The sequence below is a fragment of the Hippoglossus hippoglossus genome, chromosome 19 (genome assembly GCF_009819705.1).
Source record: "Hippoglossus hippoglossus isolate fHipHip1 chromosome 19, fHipHip1.pri, whole genome shotgun sequence".
NCBI classification, from domain to species: Eukaryota; Metazoa; Chordata; class Actinopteri; order Pleuronectiformes; family Pleuronectidae; genus Hippoglossus; species Hippoglossus hippoglossus.
This window is the reverse complement of record NC_047169.1, coordinates 8,915,717-8,936,757: the sequence shown is the minus strand read 5'-3', so window position 1 is coordinate 8,936,757 and position 21,041 is coordinate 8,915,717. Positions and strand designations below refer to the sequence as shown.

The following is a 21,041-nucleotide window of genomic DNA, read 5'->3' as shown; positions in this document are numbered from 1 at the left end:
ACTGTGTTTACTTGAGCGAGCACACTTGATGCATGTCAACACCGGGGTTAACTGCGGCCACGTTACACATCACGACACTCCGTGTACGTTTGGATGCAAAGGTTCCGAAAGGCCCCAACTGGAGCGTGAGCAACAACAACAGCTGCAGTCAGTCAGTCAGTCAATCGACAGTGTATTAAGTCTGTCGATAGGATCCCGCAGCGGTGAGGTCATACGCGCCCCGACACGTCTCCTGAAAAGAGGTCATCTCTATTATGTGAAAGGTAATCTTGCTCTGCAGCCGCGGTCACAAGGGAAAGAATCAATGTGCTGCCCTGCAGGAGGAATATATCAGTGTTTACTGATCGCTGCGGCCCCTGCCGAGGTAAACTGCTGCTAATTTGTAACTTGTGTGGAAAAGGGTGGACGACCTCGGGCCCTGGCCTGAGAGGTGTGGTTGACACCCGGCTTCCTCTGAAGGCATGTGTGTGCGTTTGCCGATGACGAGCCCAGCCCGAGTGGAGGTGTTGAAAACCGTGGCCTATATCCTTCAGAGCGACTGCACTTAAATGAACTGGAGGAGGAAAAAAAAAAAAACAGAGTGAAAGCCAAGTGAATTCACCCGAGAGTCGTCAAATACACGTGTAATAGCTTCGTTAAAGGCCGATGGGCAGCAACGAAAAAAAGCGTGAGCTGTTAGAAAACTGGTTGCCAGGTGCTCGCATTTTCCCGCGTGTATTAATATGCATTTCCAAATCTGAAGTAGGAACGGTGCAGCCGCTCGTTTCATAATACTTCATAGCATTTCATTACCTTTAATTGCCCAATAACATTCAAGCTTGTGTCAGCTAATGGTGAAGTGAACCAGAAAGACCTCGATGAATCACTTGGCAATGGGCTTTTGTTCTTGATGAATCTATTTGGTACACTGAAACCTCGGGGGCAGCGTTGGAGAATCGTTTGTTTTACGCCCCACTTCCAGAGGCCTCAACGATCCAGCTGGCACACACAAGTCCCACAACCAATTCTTTTTCCTTTTTTTTTGTACCCACGTCATTTTATCAGACACTGGAGTGAATGTGCGTCCGTCTAATGAGCGGGAATTAACAATGTGACTGCGATGGGACGTCCCCCGACAGAGGCGGCCCACAGGCAAGTAAATAAAGATAGAGCGCTCTGGAGATGGAGAGCTTGTTTCAGTTTGTTTACAGAGGGAGAAACATGAGCCCGAGCGCCGGCGTAATTCATCACACTCGGAAGAGTTCTGCATTTATCATCTCTCAGAGCAGCTCACTTCCCATTTTCAGCGACTTGTTTTTTTTTTTTTCAAAACCAAAGCTGCTCCGATGTGAGTCCAGTTTAAACCAGAGCCAGGGATAAGTTTCCCCCAGTGTTTCAAGAGCTTGAGTCTTTAAAAAATAAGACTCAAGCATAACTATAACATAGTTATGCGACAATGGCCGAGAAAAACAGGCAAATTCAAGAAAGATGAATATTTTCAGCTGGTAGATTGGTAGTAAAATAACTTTATTTATAATTATCAAATCCAAATGCAAACATAACTGACAACTTCCCGCTCCTTAGCTATAAAGTGCTACTCTTTACGAAGTGTGAGCCCAAAATAGTGTCTTAATTTGTTGACTCCATGAACAGTAGCTCTGTAACGTCAGCGTCTGAACACACAGCGATACTTTCCCCTCTAACCGTCATTCAGCAGCTGGTTACAGCCAATCCATGTCAAGCTGTGGTATCTTATCTGTGCCAGCGCTACACTGACAAATGCACGGTACAGACCTGGGTTACACTTCTGCAAACTTTATTCTAGAAAGACGATGTGTAGCAGCAGCTGGGCGGGTGTTTTTTCATATTTCACAGTACAGGGAGTGTGTTGGTTACAGTGTTTGGACGGTAGTTTAGGTTGTAGAAAGTTACAGCTACATGAAAATGCTACAGTGCACGAGCCTGTATCACCGAGGCCTCACAGTAAATGCAGAGCCTTCCGGTGTCTGTTGCCTCGTACTCAGCGCCCCCTCTGACTGAGGATCATGTCCACAGCCTGGGACAGGTCGTCCACGGTGCCGTCGGCCGTCACCGTCGGGTGTTTCTCGTCACTGGGCCTGAGGGAGGAGAAGCAAAAAGACCGAATGAAAACAGGAACAAACAAGTCCCCACACAAGGGTCGTAAACGAGAAGGGCCAACAGTCAGATGCTATCGGCCACATTAACAATACCGACTGTATAAACTGGAAAAGAGCAGGACGTGATGGTCTCAGAAGATTCAGGAAAGGCAGAGTTTACACAGAGGCAAACACAATTACTCTACAGCTTCAGCTTAAGGGGGAAGCTCTGGTGATAAATGGGGTCTGTGTACTCTCAGAATTATCATAAGAGCTCACTTATGATCAACAGCAAGTTTAACTTCTCCATGTGGGTTCTTTGCTGTGCTGCTTATCGCCACACTTCAAGGTGTCTGTGCAGCTGGGCTGCCAAAAGCCCCTGCAGGGTCGTGAGTGTTTTCTCTGTCTCCGTCACCGGCGATCACACCGTGTCCCAGACTTTTTCTAGAACATCTGTGGGCAAATTAATAGACTTGACTGCCGACTAATTCCCCAAAATACCAGATTCTAAAAATAGAAGCAAGAGAATAATTTGGTCCCTTAGGACCCGATTGTGATATGAGTAACATATAAACCTTTCTTTTTAGCCATGCTAGAAGTGAGACTCTATGGAAATGAAGGTTAGCCAGCAGATTTTGGCTTTTTTAAAGATAATGTGTCCTCATATTAAGTTTGTTTATTAGAATGGGTTATGAGACGGCTTTATCTTTACAGATATGTATCTACATATAAGTATGTATTTAAAAACATATAAACAAAGATGAGGAGGTATGGGGCCGTGCTGCCTCGCTCTTGCCATTGTTTGGCTCCGGGCCCAGTGATGGATACAGATATGGCTGTTTAATCAGCTGGTAGGGGAAATGTGATCCATTTGGCGTGGCACCAGGATCGGGTCAACGTGCAGGACCCTTTTCCTCCCCATTACATTAAAAGACGGAGACGCCCCCTTCATTCATGCGCAGGGCTGCTCAGGACTCCTGTCCTGCTCGTTTATGAAGCAGTGCCTATAGATCCGCCCTCCGCGGGCCGCCTCGACCGGGCTCTGTGTGCTGCCTCTGTTCCCCCAGTCACGGGTTGGGAGCTCCAGATGGGGAGGCTTTGTCTGGCCCGGGGTGTGCGGCACACACCACCATTAATCCTGCCCTCAGAGCTCGCGGAGGACCATGGCAAATATTTGTGAGCTGTCCAAGTGTAGCGACAGAAAGAAGAGGCCTGTGGGGAGGGGGGTGAGGAGAGGTGCTGAATACTGAGGCCGCACTGAATACAGGGAACCAGTGCCATATGTTTACGCATGTCTGTCAGCCGCCAGTGCTTGGGTTACGTGAGCTGCTCCACTAATGGTCGAGGTGTTATGTCTCCTGTGCTGGATCACTCCTGCACCCTTTTCTGCCTGAGGACTGATTGAGTTCACACACACACACACACACACGCACTCACGCACACGCACACACACACACACACACACACACACACACACACACACACACGCCACTTAGTCACATGGTTCTTATGTTTCAAACAGCGCAGAGCACAGCGTCTCTCCAACCTGATGCTCCTTTAAATCTGCCCCAGCCTCCTGCCCTTTAGATATGCATGCATGCATGCATGCGTGTGTATTCATTTTGCTGCTTTCCTCGCATTGCAATGAATAATGTACGAGTAACCAGGTCAATGTGACCATGCAAAATTCAGCACAATGTGGCTCTCGTTACTGATGAGGTAATCTGCAGCTCACGGCTTGTCCTTCAAGTCAATGATATATCAACACACGTGGAGGAATAGGTTTGTTCCCCGGGCCTAACGGACTCTGCACAGCCTTAAACGTCGCTGCAGCCGTGTTGAACGACTCTAAAACTTCCCCTGAAAGTCGGTAAATGCTCGCAAGGTTTGGGTTGAGAGTGGGCAAAGAACAACAGAAGCAGAAGTTTGGATTTGAAGATAAGGATTCCCAAGATGAAGACTGGAACATTGAGTTCCCATGTTTTAAAGTTATGAAACACCTATTTTAAATGAGATTTCAAAACAGGTACTAATCCTCTACAACAGCTTTGACATGACAGTGGATTTAACAGATGTAGGAGCTGGTCAGGAGAACATGGATATCACGTATGTACTGCTCAGGCAATATAAGATTATAGGATATCACATGGAGAGATACTCAACATGATATTTGGAGTAATAAAACATGGTGATACATTTTTATACAGACATGGCTCCATGACATGAAAGTGGATACGAATGACTCATACAGTGAGTTCACTTGTGTGTGAATGTCAGCTGTGAAGAAAAGAAGGGAAAAAATACCGAAAATAAGGGGAAAGGAGGTTGATAGAAACGAGGATACGAGGGCAGTGTCTTTGTTTGTTTTGCTCAGATATATTCAGTTCATTGTCACGGTAGCTGACCGCAGGGTGAAAGGCAGGACAGCGATCTCATCAGTTAATGCTTAACACATTAGTACATAAACATAGAAACACGTGCACGCAGAAGGAAGCAAAACTGTCGGGTACACCTGATTTCATTTTACACTCCCCTCACCTCCGCAGGGTTCCCCTCTTTCCTGTAACAGCTCCAAAGAGGACAAATCAGTTGTGCCCAACTTGCAGGTGCTCTGGTTAAAGCAGAAGTAAGTTATATGTAAATGAAAAATATGCTGAAAGTCTCTATGGTACATGCAGAGCAGACAAACGGCATCAAAACGAGAACAGGGATGAGGTGTGGAAGGCAACCAGTGAGGATAGGACTCTGATAAAATGCAAGCAGGCATAAATCTCAACTCCTAAACCTTCCTTTGTAAAATCCCCAAATAAATAAGCCTCTTTGTAATGAGTGCAGCCGCCTGGTTTTACAGAGGGTAGTGACATTTATGAGAGCTGCCACAACGCTGTGAGGAAGCGTCCCCCTGCCAGGGAGAGACGGAAAAACACTCATTGTGTCGACGTGAGTTTTTCATACCAGCGCTGGAGTGGAGCCAAAACACTGCCTCGTCTCAAACTGAAGCGGACGATACAGCCACGCACCCCCGAAGGAGAACACGGCCCAGACTATCACTGCGGCCTTTATGTTCTGCCAAGCCTTGTGGGCGACATGAGATCCGAACACAAGACAAAGCTTCCTCCCCACATCGGTGGAGGTGCGTTCACTGCGTGTGCTCAGTGATGTCGCAGGAGTCTTCTGGCCTCGAGGGCGAGATCGCAGCTCGACTGACTCTAAAGGTCATGGGGGGAGAGGAAGAGGGAGAGATGTTCCAGCCTGGTTTTATCATCATCATCCTCATCATCATCATCATTGTCCACTTCAACTTCACTTTTACTCCCTTTTTTGTTTGAATCCACCTGAGAGACACATAACACGCTTGATGCAACACAGCTGCAGCCTCTTTCAGAAAAAAGAATAACTGAACTGGGGAAACCACCATGTTACATGTGTGTGTTATGGCAACAGCAACGACAGATGCTATGCTGCAGCCTTCACATCCTTTTCTGTGGCCGTTATCACTTTACTGTGCAAAAGGCTGATGAGTCATGATCAGCAAACAGCTGCTGCAAGGTTTTTCACACTTCACACGGACGACTCGGGCCCCGACTCAAAGGGGATTCCCTGAACGCAGCGTGAAGGGTCACTTGATGCATTTCCACCCTGTTGCTCTCCGTCTGTGAGTATGTCTGTGAATGTGCGAGAGACAGATACGGAACGAGAGAATCCCGAACCATCGAAACCACGCTGGAAACTTTTTGTCTTTCCCGACCACATGCACATCTGAGGCCGAGAGAACAGGACGCACGCGACAAACATTCACGTTCTGTCCCTCAGACTTTAAAAGTCCTACACCAGTGTGTTTGCAGCTAAACAGTACAGCTCCCACTTTCAACTGCCTGTGGTGTAGTTTTAGATTAGTGTCCTGCCTCATTGACTTCTGTTCATTTCCATATTACCAGGCTCTTGAAACACCCTCCAGGGCCAGTGGCTCCCATTTCTTCTTCTCAGCCTTAAAGGAAGAAAAAGACAAACTCAAGTGGCCCATCATCATGTTCCAAACATGTTCTGAGTAGACTGGATGTTATTTCACGCTACTAACTGTGGATATTGTTACAGTATATTTCTTACAATGGAACTGTCTGGGCTGCTTTGTTCATTGTAGCCACACTACGACTGTTTGGTGTTGTAGACGTGGACGTTTCTACGATTCATCCGTTACTTTCAGCTAATTACTTCAAGTCTATTCATAGCTTTTAGCTTCACAACTGTTAATTCATTAGTTTGAGCTCTTTAGTACTTTAAGCCAACCATTTCAACGATTCATTAATTACCTTTATAGATAATTTATAACTTTTGGCACCCTACTTATATAATTCAGCAGTTTTAGCTATTTTATCATCTTTTACATTCAGCTATTTCAACTATTAAGTCATTATCTATGGCTGACTATTTCACATTTATTAAAACCTTTTTGCAACTGTTTTAGCTGTAACTATTTTCACCTATTATTTGATTACCCAAAGCTAATTATTTCAATCATTGGCGAAAAGTCCTTGTCGTAAGAAAGCAGACTTTTAATGTTAAGATGCTTTTCACTGTCAAATCTACTACAGGGGGGGTGATGATGACAATTTGACAGTTCGACAACACAGATTTTGACGAGGAAGAACAACGCATGGGATATAAAACGATATTATCTCTGCTTCTGCTACATTGATTATTGAATTTTCTTTTTCAGCTTAACGTTGTTAGTCATACAATGTTTTAGGAGGACAATACTTGGTGAACTTTCAGCAGAGTTCTCCTTTCTTGTGCTAAGATTCAACATCCTCTCGTAGTCATAAATTAAAAGTTAATATTTCACTTTTTAAAAGTTCTCACAGAGCTTTGACTTTAGAAGAATGGCTCCTATTTCTTTGACCACATCCTTATAAAAGTTGTTGTGCTCAATATGCAGAGCTTCATGTGGCCTAGATCTAAACAGACTCTTTTCCTCTGCGTGTTATTAATAGCTGTGCCACCGGTGGCTTGCTGAGCATTCACTTACGAGTGTATATCTCTACATCTCTATATGTGTGTGCGTGTTTCGCTGGCGGGTGAAGGACTGCTGCCTCACCTGCTTCTAACATGTGCAGCTCCACTCAAACAGTTTGGAGAAAAAATGGCTCCAGGAGAAACCAGGCAATGCCCCAAGTCACCCCAGCCAAGCAGCCTGTCTATTGGTAATTGCAAGACGGATTGGATCCCCATTGAAGCGGTCAAGGGCCTGTGTTCATGTATTTAAGAGGCAGTGCTATGTTTCAGCTGGCCATCTGTGGGCTTAAGCTCTCACGATTCTCTCCCACTCTCGCTCCTTTCCTTTCTTTCTCCTTTCGCTCTCTCATGGGTGGAAAAGAACCGTTGAGGGGCTCAGTGGTCGAGGCCCGACCGGCTCCTTTGTCTCGCTGTGGGAGTATAGTCTCACTGTGAAAAAAGCTTCGGTTAATTATTAATATCTCATTGACTTATAACGCACGGCAGGCTTTAGAGGAGCCTGCGGGCAGGGGAAGCTGTCACCCCGGGGTGGTGAGGGATGGCGGGCCGGGGCTCGGGCACCCAGTGGAGTCTCATCAAACTCTTTAACCTCTTTGTGCAGCTACGGCCTTATCCATCTACGATCTGCACTCAGTCTGTGCGGCGCTTTTATGCTATTATCTCACGTCTATCTGATCCAAACAGAGGGTTCAAAACACAGCTTGAATGAGAGAGAAGTGGGGGTGAATCTCACTTTATCGCTTTCGCATCAATTTTAGCTTTACAGGGTTTTGCACACGAGTAGGTCACTGATCATTGTGACCTTTAATCACCCCGTATCTGTTGATATGGAAAGGGCACGGGTTAATGGCGTCCTTCACTGAAAACCTTAGCTTTGAGTAGCAAATACTCACTGAATGAATGTACAGGGATTAAAGGGTGATTTAATTAGCTCCATCACAAATTAACCATTTTGGTTCACAGCAGTTATAATAAATGTCATTAGTGTGGGTGGACTCTCAAATTCCCTGTTGAATTCAAAGCAAATACTCAATAGGTTTATCTTCACATGTAATTATGTTTGCTAAAGTACTTTTTTTTTGCCGTGAATATTAACGGTAAACTGTGCGAGTGACAACCACATGGTTTGATATAATGGCTGTGTACATAGCTGCATAGGTAAAAATAGCTGTCATCAGTCCAGGGCGTCTACAGCTACTGTATATACAAGTTAACTATAATACTTTTTTTCAATTCCACTGAAAATGAAATTTAAGACCAAACTTGTTTTGAAAATACACAGGAAATTAAAAATATTTGTTGTTTCAAGTAAATGCAAATATGTTGGTCAGACTCCACCCCCTTGACAAGTTTGAAAGACTTTTGACACAGCACAGTTTGCTGCATCAGCACTTCCATGCACTGGCTTTAACCACCAAGAAACTTGAATTTCCCTTTGTTCATAAACTAGTTTAACACGTAAACATAACCAGAAACAAAGCAATGATGCAGTAGCTGATCCTGCGGTTGCAGTTTGTAGATGTTTCTAGATTTGTTTGCCTTGAGTCTTGGCCACCATCGGACGAAACTGCAACTGTTATAAATCCAAGTTGATCACAGCTGCTGTCCCGTGTGAACGAGAGCAAACGAGCGAGCCTCAAAACACGCGTTTCTGTGGAATATTCTATTAAAAGCTCAGAAGTATGAATGTAAACGAGGCAAAAAGAGGCAAAGCAGTGTTGGGTCTCACGCCAACATCAGAGTGCCGGCTGGACGAGGAACTGCTTCCAAGGATTGATTGTGTTTACATTTCCTCCAAAGCTGCCGATTCCAATCCAGGGGAAAAGGATGAAAACATAGATTAGATACAAAGTTAATTAGATAGACTGTTGTTGTTATTGTGGTAAAATGCTGCCCTTGACAACGTTTAAGGGAAATTTCATTTTTAAACTCATATGTGCTTAAACTCTTCTCATTTGTGAAAACGTTAATTGCTGCAAACCAAAGGCAGAAGTAATAGAGGTTAAACAACCCACTGTCCCCTGGACACGGCTGCATGAGGTGGGAGTGTGCAGCCAGGAAAGATATCCAACCAACAAAACGTTCATGTGTTATCTGTTAAAGACGGGGAAATCCATCAGTGGAAATGGAAACCTTACGTAACATGTATTTTCCTATTGTACCATGTAAATATCATGCAAAAGCCCTACGGCTCACAAAGGAGATGCTGGTCCGACACAGAATCTGGCTCCAAATGCACAAGATGGCAGCGTTCAGGGGTATTTTAGCTTCATTTCTAGAGGAGTGGGAGGAAGTGGAGACGTGCCGTCCATCTTTATATTTCGTCTATGTTCAGGTACATATTTATTATCATGTATAGGCCTTTTGTATCCCTCAATTTGTCATTATACAACCTATTATACAAACTATAGATGATATACAATATATATTTCATCTCTTTTGCTCCAAGCCTACAGTGTCACCTCGGGGACAGTAACAAACTAAACACAGTTTACTCAATCTGCCTCTTTGCCTCAGAACAAACAAAACCCAACAGGTCACTCTGCTCTGGATTTCAGCGCCTCTGATGAACCAGGGGGATCTGAGCACATCCCTGTGGATCCTGCCTCAGTTCAAAGGTCATATTGTGCACACAGTATGATTCACTGGATCGGTGTAAATGGTGTCTGTGAAGGCACAGAGGCAAACGGACCTCAAGGACACGTTGAGTAATACTGCAGCTGTCGAGCTGACAAGCTTTTAAGTTCACAGCCCAGAGCCTCAGCAGAGAAATGAGATAACTTCATTTCCTTCCCACACTGACAAACACTGATGTGCGAACAGTGGTTAGCAGGACAGGACAGGGTGTGGGACTGTGCTGTCTTCCTAAACACTATAAAATGCTTACACTCTTATAACAGTTGACAAAAGGTCAAGACAGAGCAGCCATGCAGAGAAAATGCAACTCAAGCATTAACCTGCTTTGGCACGTTGGATCCAGCTCTACAAAAATGCATTCCAAAAATGGAAACTAAAAGCATACTCCGGCGTGAGAGAGATTTCATAAACGTCTGGGCGACACACATACGAACAATGCCTCGTAACATAGTATGTCACATGCGTTCCAGACGATCACTCCCTGTCTGACGGGGGCACACCTGAAACCCTGTACATTATCACAGCCGCTCAGGCTATAGGACACCAGCGAGCGAGTGAAAGATAAACGAGGCTGAAATACAGTATGTACCTGAGAGCTATCCCAGGGCAGCCCCGGGCTCATAAAGGAGATAAAGGTGCCACCACCACGGCCGTGCACAGAATACACGTCTGCCCTGTCAAGGTCCGGTGTCACAGACCTGTGCGGCTATAAATCTAACACACTTCAGTCTAATGTCTGTGTGGTTCACGAGAACTGAGATCTGATAGGTCGGTAATGTCCACGCAGGAGGGCATCACCTTACTGTAGACACACATAATGATGCAGTGAAACGTTCACACTGAGGCCTTTCATTCCGTCTGTCATTCAGCCCGTACATTTATTCACTGTGGAGAACTGTTGCACCAAGAAAACAGACGAATTACATGTTGCAAACAAGATAAGAAAACAAAGCAGAAACTGGAATAAATGAAAGTAATAACTAGTAATAAATAATGAATTTTAGTAGTATGTGTTAAATGATTTAAAGGCAGAATATCTGTAATAGAGTCCTTTTGGAAATCAGATCTTATGGCTCTGTTCTTTTCCAAGAGTCGCTCTATGGGGGTCCATCACCGCAGGGCCACGTCTACACCTCTACCTCTATTGATTGGCCTGTTCTCACTGTTTCCGTAAAGGGAAAGTGGTTATTTTTAAATTAAACTCAGGTTAAAGTCACAGAAACGTTCCGTCTACCAATCGCCGATCGCTTATTTTATTGATACCGCAGCCACCTCCCAAGTCGTTATCATCGTAGGGCTGGGGCGATGACGAGAGGCGCCATGGTAATGGTGGGCCTGGCGACACAGAACCAAGCAACTAGGCAGGCAGTGCAAATTTATGACAGTGATAAAATGAACAGCTCTAGTGCGACTCATTTCCTTTTGTTTGCACGAAAGAGCTGTTGAAAACCATCGGGTCGTTCACGAGCGACATCACAAGTCCAGGTGTATCACCATCATGGATCAGGTAACAGAGCAACATGCATACAACACAACATTTCAAGGCTTTTTAAAAATCATTTTCATTTTTGATTTCTCATGATCTGTTTGCTCAGCCTTATTGACCTCATGCTCTGCTAATGAGTAAGTCCTTCACTCTATTCACAACTTCATAGCAGGTACCAGAGGAAATCGGCTCTGGATATATCCCTCCACTCATCACAGGTGACGTTTCCAGTCTGGCCTTCTGGGAAGGAGGGAGGGACGGGCTCGGCACACACGCTGGACACTGGTGACTGGTTCCTCTGGACCACACCTGCCCTGGATCTGATTGGGACGTTTATTTTACGGTGTATTGTTGCCAGGAGATGATAAGGAGGAAGTCTGTCGTAACGATTTTAAGAGCTGCGGGTGCGTTCCTCTGTCAGAAACGAACTGTAGCTTCCAGCGCTCCTGCCTGGTGTCTGAGAAAGAGACTCACCAGGTCACATTACAGGATTTCACTGTGGCAGAAAACCCACATTGCGTTTCGCCCTCAGACGACTCTGATTATAGGAGTAGCAGTTGCACTGATAGCTTTGAATATTTGCATACCAGCCATCTGGTGAGAACTGTGTGTTCTAACTGAAGTTATTCAATACACAAAACGACATGTGTGCACGATAATAACAGCTTTACTGATAAGTGGTGTGTGTGTGTGTGTTAACTACTTTACTTTGTAGTGCATGTGAGACAATTTACAACAGTCATGGAATGGAAAAAAAGACTGTTAATATGTATGTATGTATAATGTAGTGATGCTATGAGGCTCTAATGTAATTTTCTTGCACATATTCTTAGATTCTTATTATTCATGGAGGGAAAATCCATCAATCATCTCTACCGATTACACTTTGAGGGTAGCAGGGGGGTTAGCTGGAGCCAATCTCAGCTGACATTTGGCAAGAAGCGGTGGTACACCCTGGACAGGTCGTCAGTGTACCACAGGAAACAACTATTCACATTCACATTTAGGGTTAAGGTCTCCAATTAACAAAACCCCCAATCTACAAGTATTGGGATCGTAGGGAAAAAGCCGGAGTACCTGAAGAAAACCCACTAAGACACGGGGGAGAACATGCAAACTCCAAACGGAAAAGCACCGGCATATCCGGAATTCAAACCAGGAATCTTGTGCTTACCAGTTCACCAAAATATTATTATTAGTGTTCTGATATGCTAAACTCACATTCACGTCACATTGTTTGGGGGCGTAATTACGAGCCCTGTGGGAGAAAAGCTCCACACAGAAGGCCAAGCCGGGATTCCAACCGGGAACCTTCTTGTTGCGAGGTGACATGAAATAAAGTTGCCGATAGGGAAAACACGTTCATGTCAGCCTCCGGTAAGTTTAATATGAAGTCAAAGATATCAAGAAGTCCTGCTTTCTATGAAAAAGCAATAAAAAATCCAGTTTAGCAAAACAACACAAGAGTCAACAAAGCAGCGGGGAAGAGGCTGAGAGCGGGCGACTTCAATCCCTAATAGTTACATCTGAGGAAAATCCATTTCTGCCACAAACACGGTCGATTAATCCAATTAAAAAAGCCTCCACTGGTTGTCTGTCTCGGATTTCACTTGTTTACAAACCGCGATAAATGTGTAATGTGATATAAAACAGCTACTTGAACCTCAGCTAACATTTATCCGGCGTGACTGCAAGGCAAGCTCGAGGTATGTTTTGCATGTGAGAAAGGTGACGGGTGAAACATCATGATGAAAGGTTTCGCTGTCTTTTTCTGTTTCGCTAACCAGGCACAAATGCTCTGAAAGTGTTTTACCTTTAGCGTGTTCTCTCTGAAACTGTTTTACCTTTAGCGTGTTCTCTGTGAAACTGTTTTTCTATATATAGTGTGAGCTTGCACTGCAAATGTGACCCCCCCTCTCATAGTGCAGAAACAATAACACTTAAGGAAAACTCATCTGTACGGCATCACATGGCCACTGAACCCCTGCAAAGCTGACTTCCTGTTGTGTCCCTGCATGTGTGACGGCTGCAAGACAGAAACCAGGGTGCGGCTTCTGAAAAGTGGCTCATCGTTTTTTTTTGGTTTTTTTAATCATCAGGGGCTAATTCTCACTGGAGAGGTTTGATCTGGCTCGGCCTGTTTGGAAAAAAAACATTTCCCAACACTCACATTGGCAGCGGAGCGTCGGCCACAGGGAGAGGTTCACAGTGTAAACCATTCTGAAGATGCTCGCCGCTGTGTGAAAACGTTTGCTGAGCCAGATCCCAACGGGAATCCAGCGAGGGCTTCCTCTAACTCACTGGCCCCCGTTCAAAATACCTGCATCAATACAGCGTTAGCGTCCGGCGCGTCAATACTGTGTTTCTTCACAGCAGAATTACAGACACCAGTACTGAAGGTGTTGGTTAAATCAAAAGCCTGGAAGTCAGCTCCTTTGATTACCACCGATACACAGAGAAACAGAGCGCATGCCAAGATTAAAAGCCTCAGAAAGTAATACTGTCGGCGAGGAGCAGCAATTAAACTGGATTACAAATAGTGCATGAAGGAACAGCATGGTGTGAACCTGCTTTTGTGAAGGCTTCAAAGATACCCAGCTCCGTGCTAAAGCAGTTCCTTGACGATAAGAGAACAGAAACAAAGAACAGAGGGGCAGCCGAGGCCACAAACCGTGGGAGATGACTGTGTAAAAAACGTCACCGAGACACAGTTCTGCCAGTAACGTACACTGGTGAGAATTTCAAGATGGAGAAGTAAAACAAAAAAGCATGTTTAAAGCTGCATTAATCAACTTTTGTTATATCAAAAATTGATTCAAAAGGGTTCAATCCGAGTCTTTCAGCTCTTTGTTCTGAGTTTTGCCCCAAAATAATATAAGAGATCTGTAAATTAACTGTACTTACACTTTTTCAGCCTTATCATCCACTCAAAGCATTATACAGTACAAGTTGCATTCACCCAGTTATTCTCACAGCACTTCTATATACACACACATTCATTCACTGTCGGACCAGCTGTCCGGAGCAATTTGGGGTTCAGTGTCTTGCCCAAAGACTTGAGGTGCTGGGGATTGAACCGCAGACCTTCTGGTTAGTGGATGACCCTCTCCAGCTGGCCTGTGAGGCCTGCGTTTTGTTAACTGCCACTAAGTGGTCAAAACATCAAATAACACACAGTGCAATAGTGCCAGATTCTCCACTAAAAAAACAACTGCAGTCCAAGTTCTTTTCCTAAACACAGCTAAGCTTTATCAGAATGATCAACAAAATAAATCCGGATATACTGCATCTGTTTCAAGACTGAGCAAACCAGACTGAGAACACGAGCGAGCATTTGGCGCTGATTTTTAAACATGCAGCGGTTGCTGATACCCTGGTCTGGACAGAAATCTGCCTTAAAGTATTGAGGTTTTAATATGCAGCTTTTGATGTTGTGACTGAATTCGACACATAATAACCAAAGAGCTGAGAGGAGGCTGGAGCAGAGCGCGGCGTCTGCGGATTGTTCACATGCAGCTGATTTACATCAGCAGCCAGATCTCCAGTCTAATTTCCAACCACTTTCTGGTGGTAGGCCCCTCTTTGCAAACCTGTTCTACATTAAAGAGCAAAGGGTTCGCTGCTCCCCCGAGAGAAGCGTGTGCTAACTTAAGCTCGTTATTTAAGAACAAGGAAACCTTGACTGCAAGCAGAACACTCCCTTATTGAAATTACCTCTATTTTACACCTATAGTCTTAACAGCCCATATTTGCAGGGCACTTCAAACTGTAGGAACCATCACAATGACATTATACGCACATGAATGTGTCGTGCATCATATTAAAAGGTGCATTGAGCATAAAAATATTAAATCTGCTGACATGATTAAAACAACATGCATCCATTTACACAAATCTGACATCCTGCAGTATTGTAGAGTGAAGTCAGATTATGTTAAAGTGAAGGCAAACATTTATCAACTTTTTACCTTTTGAAATGAATGAACAGATAGTTAAAACATGCAAAATAAGAAAATTTGTGTCACCCAGATGTAAATAACTTTAAATAATGTCAGGTCAGCCCTTTCTTAGGAACAGAATGTCAAGTCGAAAGCATTTTTCTTTTCTGTAAAAGAAGTCGATATGATTAGATTTGTCTGTGATTTGTATCTTTTCCCCTTCCGGCCTTGTCACCGGGCCTGAGGCATTTGAGGCAGTCTTTTCTCCGGGCGTGATGGGAACTGGAGGCCTGCGCAGCATCTGGTTGACTTGGAAACAGCTGTGTTTTCATAGATCTGACTGAGGGTTTATAGCTGCTCCCAGAAAGCCTGGGTTCACTGGGCCTGCTCGGCTAAACAACGCTAAATCTCACGTCTCCCCCGTCACCCGCCGTCCCACGGAAACACGCGTCAGAGAGTGTGTATAGTCTGCAGAAGGATCTGGATTATTGTAAGGTGTCTATGTTCAATGAGTAATTGACAAATCATTCTAGACAAATGAATTCTAATTTTAATACACACTTTGTTTTACTTCCTATGATACAAATGGAAAAACCTTCTGTTGCAGCTCACACACAAACATGATGCAACGTCTTACGCTGCAATTCGAAAAATATTTACACCGATTTCAGTCGGAAATATACCTGTGTAATTTAACTGTATTGTCATTAAATGAATATTATATAAAATCCCTAAGTCTACTCCGCTGTATATGCACCAGTTTCTCCATATAAACTCCATAAACCACACAATCCATACATCTAGACCACCACAGCTGAAACACAGCACGTCACGTAACACACTGAATTTAAATATATGTTCCTCTGCCCAGATCTCTCTCTCCTCCATATGCTATCATTTAATCTGCTTTATCCTGTGTTTAGTTGAGTATCTGCGACGCTGTTCAGAGTGTCACAACACTGGAGCTGAACTGAGCTGCTGGGAAACGATTGTGAAGTCACATAACCCAGATGGATTCAGCTCAGTCCACTGAGAATCTGCATTCAAAAAAAACTTCAGATACATGTGGCTGAAACACTGCCGGCTTCTGAACACACACACACACACACACACACACACACACACACACACACACACACACACACACAGATACAGACACACACATGCAGGCCCGTACGTGCCAGCGACACACACAAAAGCACGGAAAGGTGGAGCCACAACACACCCACATACTCCGGTCATGCACATAAGAGTAACAGACAGGGGACAGGTTGTACAGTGAGTGACTGTGCTCTTAGTGCAGGATTAGAGCTGACTGATGCTCAAGCAGATTACTCAGCGTTCTCGGGTCACATGACCAAAACCTGCATGCCAATGCACAGCAGTGGAGCAGGTCAGCGAGCGTGGCGCTCTTCAGACTACTAAAGCGGGGTTGTAGCCAAACAAGCTGGTAGCAATGTTAGGAAAGAGGAAAGAATTATCTTTCTTCTAAAGAATGAAGAGAAAGTAAAAAAGAGCATTTATTTTGATTTATGAACTATTATAAGGATTTTTTCTATTTTTTATTTTGTATTCGAGAATTTATATTATACCAATAAATGTGAGAGGGAAAATACTCCACCTTGGTTGAGGTTTGAGCTCTTTTCTGTGCTTTTGTTGTTAGTTTACATGCAATACATAAGATACAGTCAGAAAATATGATGCAATGCACTGCATTAATCTATGTAAAATTACAAAGCAGTACTAGTAAAGCAGTTTGCAGTTAAATGGTCACGACTGCAATCAATTACAACATTACCACACTGCATACCAGTGAGGCTATAATTTATGTAAGTGAATATAATTTCTACCACTTAAATGTGACAATTTCCTGATTGGTAGGATTGTATTTATACTTTTAATTAAGCCAAGAATCCAAACACTCCCTCTACTGCTGCTTCTCAATAAATACTGCAAATTTTTTTTATCAAAAAGGTTTTTAAAAATATGGTTTTCAACACCAGCACAAAAGTGAGGTAGTCTTAGTCCATGAAAGTACGATTTGACTTTGAACATACATTATAATATACAGCACATGTGTGATGTAATGCGAAGCACCATAAAAGTGTCCCCTCTTAATTCCGCTCGCTTTTCTTTTTTCTTCACGCCCTAACTACTACATCTATATATCTTCTAAAATAATCAACCATATGTTTTTGTAATTACACCGTAAGAAGGGCGCCCCCAGTAATCTCCAGATTCGGGACCATAAATCCTACGGAGAGACTCCGGCCTTGTGAGCGACGAGCGCTCAACATGTGGAGAGAATAAAGCTATTTCTGGTGGATTCTCAATCAAATAAACAAATCTGGAGGAGTGAAGAATGGGGTGGTTGGCTCACAGGAAGCCTGTGAGTTTACAGAGGAAACTTTGAGGCACAACACTAGTGCAAGGGTGCCCTCTTCTGACAAAAAGATGAATTGATTTGTTTCTAATGTGGCCAGACTAACTTCACACCATACCCAAAATATGGGACGGTTTAAAAATGAATTTCTTCAAGGGTGCTTAACCTTTTCTAAAAGCAGAATGGTTTAAAATTTAGATGTATGATTTCTGTGGTACTTTATGTAACTTCTTTTTTTTTTTTTACCTTCAGGCCTAGGTTTCTCCAGTAAATACCTTTGTCCAGGAGCCTTCAGCAGGACACATCTAGGTATGGGTAAATGATAGTTTGACACCAGCAGCGGCCACTAAGAAGTCCAGTTCGGGTTTTGTGTCAAGGACGATACCGTTCACTGACGATGTATCTGTGCATCACTAACCTGTATTTTCCAGTCCTGACTTGTATGCCTTTCATTCCACAGTTCTGCGCCCCACCTACGTCGTTCACCAGATCGTCCCCGATCATCAGCACCTGGAAGAAGAGAGATCAGAGTTTTATTTAGTGGATCCTCTCAAGCAGACGGACTTAGAAATATCTGCCTATCTGTATCCATTAGCTCGGGGGACACATTTTACTTTAATTTTCTATTAGACTTTGATGTATTTTAGTTTGATCCATGTAACATAAACTTCAGATCAAAGGTGGACAACTGTAGGGATCCATTCACTCTTTCCCTGGTAGCATTAGTTTAGCAGCTTTATGGTTTTTAAAAAAAACATTTAATGACGTGATTGTCATTCCAAAGATTCCTATCTTTGTTTTGCCAAAAGGGCATGTTGTTATTTCTTCCTGTTGTTTCTGCCTCCTAACCACGGATCATCAGCACTTGGCAGATCTTGGCACTTGGCAACCGTTTCTTTTTAAACATGCTCAGCAATCCTCTCCACGGACCTGGTGGTTATTGTTACACAAGCATGAATGAAGCTGTTGGTGTTAAAAAATGTATGAAATGGTAAAGATTAATCAAATGTAGATGCGGATTAAAAAGAATCCTGTGAATCTAACTTGTAAATCCAGCTGTTTGTTCTGTGAAAGGAATCAGATTTCGGATTTGAAAAGGAATTTTTGTAAAAGGAATGAAAGGAATGATAACTGCTTGATTTTGATCATTATGTGACTGACTCAACAAAGACCGTCTGCTGGAGAGGGAAGCAGATGTATCCGTGTCTCAGTGAAAGAAAGGAAATCCAGAGAATGGAGCGAGTCTCAGACTGAGATGAAAATACTCAACAAGACGCAAGAATCACAACAAACCTGTACACGCAGTTTGACCTGCTGCTACGCACCTCATGTGGTTGAAGCCCCATGTCATTGAGAACACTCTGGAAGAACATTGGGGATGGCTTTCCAATGACTTCGGCCTTTAGATCACAGGCGTACTGGAGGGAGCAAAGAGTTAACAATAATAACTCTTTGTTCACATGCACAGAAATGTTGTCATCTATTCTTATCAATGCACATTATGCAGCTACTGTACTGTACCTCCAAAGCCTTCATGTAAACCCCGACGTCTAATGCCAAACCATTTGTCTCCTTGTAGTACCTCCTACGAACACAGTAAAACAGATATATTCTCACGATATTACATTGTTGACAATGTGGTTATTATTTGGAATACGAAATATTATAAACAATGTATTTACCCTTGGCCCAGAGACAACAGCACTGGCTTCTCCAGGCCTGTGAGGACCCTGAATGCATCGTTCAGGTTTTGGTAGGAGAATTTCTCGCCTGCGTCTCCGATGACCACACAGTTTGGGTCGGTCTTGTCAACACTGTCGAACTCACGGAGAATTCCTGCAGAGGAATCAACACACACTTCATGTTTTGACACTTAAACAGGCAGAAGGTGGAGGACAAGTCTCATGAGGGATTTCATGGGGAATTGTGATGTCACATGAGATAAGAAAATAACCCTGAGTGTGTTCCTGCTTTAGCTAAAGTTTAGTCAAATCTACAGTGTCTTGGTCTTTTAATGGGATGTGTGGACAAGGACAAAAAATATATATATTATTGCAAGTCTTATCCTCGAACACAAGTTTCAAGGAATTTATAATGGTCTTTACTTATATAGTCTTAATGACGACTCAAAGCTCTTTACTGTACAGTTTGTGCCATTCACACGTTGACACAGCGAATCTAGGTGTGGCACTTTCATCTAGGTTCAGCCTATGGCCCAAGGACACTGCGTCGTGTACATTGGGGAAGACTGAGATCGAACTACACCTTCTGTTTAGAGAGAATAATCCACTAAACCCCCGGAGCCACAGCCAAACACAAAAACGGACCCTATATTAACATAAACAAACAAGTCTTTTATTTGGTTTGTTGTGTCCAGTGTGCAGAAGCTTAACTTAACTTAATTTAGGCTTAACATCACAAGCACCGCACTTACAGGATCACATGCAGGAATATAACCTAGAGATATTGTCACAGCCTCTCTTATAAGTTCTGACAAATAATAGAGCAGCATTACCATCATGCACCAGCAGGTGAGGCCGGAGCCCCCTCTCTTTGAGGACAGCTACAGCAGCGGGGGCAGGAGAGAAGACCTGGGACACGGAAATGTCAAAGCCCACGACCTGCAGCTGGGCCACAAACTTGTCTCTGCAGGCCTGAGTCTCGTTGGTGCAGAAGCGCAGCTGCAGGTCTGAAGACATGAGCCTTTAAAGCAAAGGGAGAAGAGGTCAGATTGGGGGGGCGCCCAGCTGATCCTAACACAGCGATACTGAGAGACCCCGTGTTAACTGCGTTCATACATGCATGCAGAAGCTTCAGGAGCACTGCAAAAAAACATCTCATCATCTCCATATGTTCCCGGCACAGTGGAAACAGTGCACATACATGGCTGCACCTCTGCTCCACAGGCTCGGTCAGACTCTTGTGTTGGTTCTCTCACCTGTTCACAGCTTCAGCGGAGCCCGGGATGGCAACAGGGCCCCCCTCCGCGCTGTCGTACAGGACCCCGCACATGTCCAGCACCACAGCCTTCAACCCCCTCGCGCAGCCCGGCCACTTCGTGTCAGCCATGACGGAGTGAAGGCATCAATGCGCATGTGCCGGATGGATCCGAGGGAGGCAGTGCTGTCAAACCACGCCTCAGCCCCATGTGGACATTGACTCGCTGTATTTACCTTCTTATCCTTGTTTTAATCACCACCACGTTTAAAATGTCTGTGTTTTCCTCATTTATATTATATTTTACATTTTATACTCACATTCCACTGCATTCACCTGACAGAGGCACTTTACACATGAGATTCAACACACAGGACATTTGAATTAGTCAATTACAAGGGATCTGGAAAGTGATGTGATGTGAATTTCTACAGTGTTTTTTGTTTGTTTCCTTAAATACACAATAAATTCATAAATAAAGAAGATGTTTAACAGATGAATCAATAGTGATAATGTTATACATGGCACACCAGCAGGATGAAAGTGTAGCT

At 43.9% G+C, this 21,041-nt stretch overlaps 1 protein-coding gene across 1 annotated transcript; it reads right to left on the bottom strand.

Moving 5' to 3' along the window:
* Positions 1 to 1,485: 1,485 nt before the first annotated feature.
* On the bottom strand, positions 1,486 to 20,832 carry lhpp (phospholysine phosphohistidine inorganic pyrophosphate phosphatase). The gene is made up of 7 exons (XM_034570265.1): positions 20,492 to 20,832; positions 20,069 to 20,256; positions 19,236 to 19,389; positions 19,075 to 19,138; positions 18,879 to 18,971; positions 17,972 to 18,063; positions 1,486 to 2,096 (listed from the first exon to the last, which is right to left on the bottom strand). The coding sequence occupies exons 1-7, from the start codon at positions 20,620 to 20,622 to the stop codon at positions 2,000 to 2,002; spliced, it is 819 nt and encodes a 272-aa protein (XP_034426156.1). The 5' UTR covers positions 20,623 to 20,832; the 3' UTR covers positions 1,486 to 1,999.
* Positions 20,833 to 21,041: the final 209 nt, after the last annotated feature.

What these genes read in the sequence shown, in the direction of transcription:
- lhpp (XM_034570265.1), bottom strand. Translation starts at nt 20,622, where the DNA reads ATGGCTGACACGAAGTGGCCGGGCTGCGCGAGGGGGTTGAAGGCTGTG. An exon ending in TCCGCTGAAGCTGTGAACAG is followed by an intron (nt 20,257 to 20,491) that starts GTGAGAGAACCA and finishes TTTGCTTTAAAG; the next exon opens with GCTCATGTCTTCAGACCTGC. An exon ending in TCACCTGCTGGTGCATGATG is followed by an intron (nt 19,390 to 20,068) that starts GTAATGCTGCTC and finishes ATTCCTCTGCAG; the next exon opens with GAATTCTCCGTGAGTTCGAC.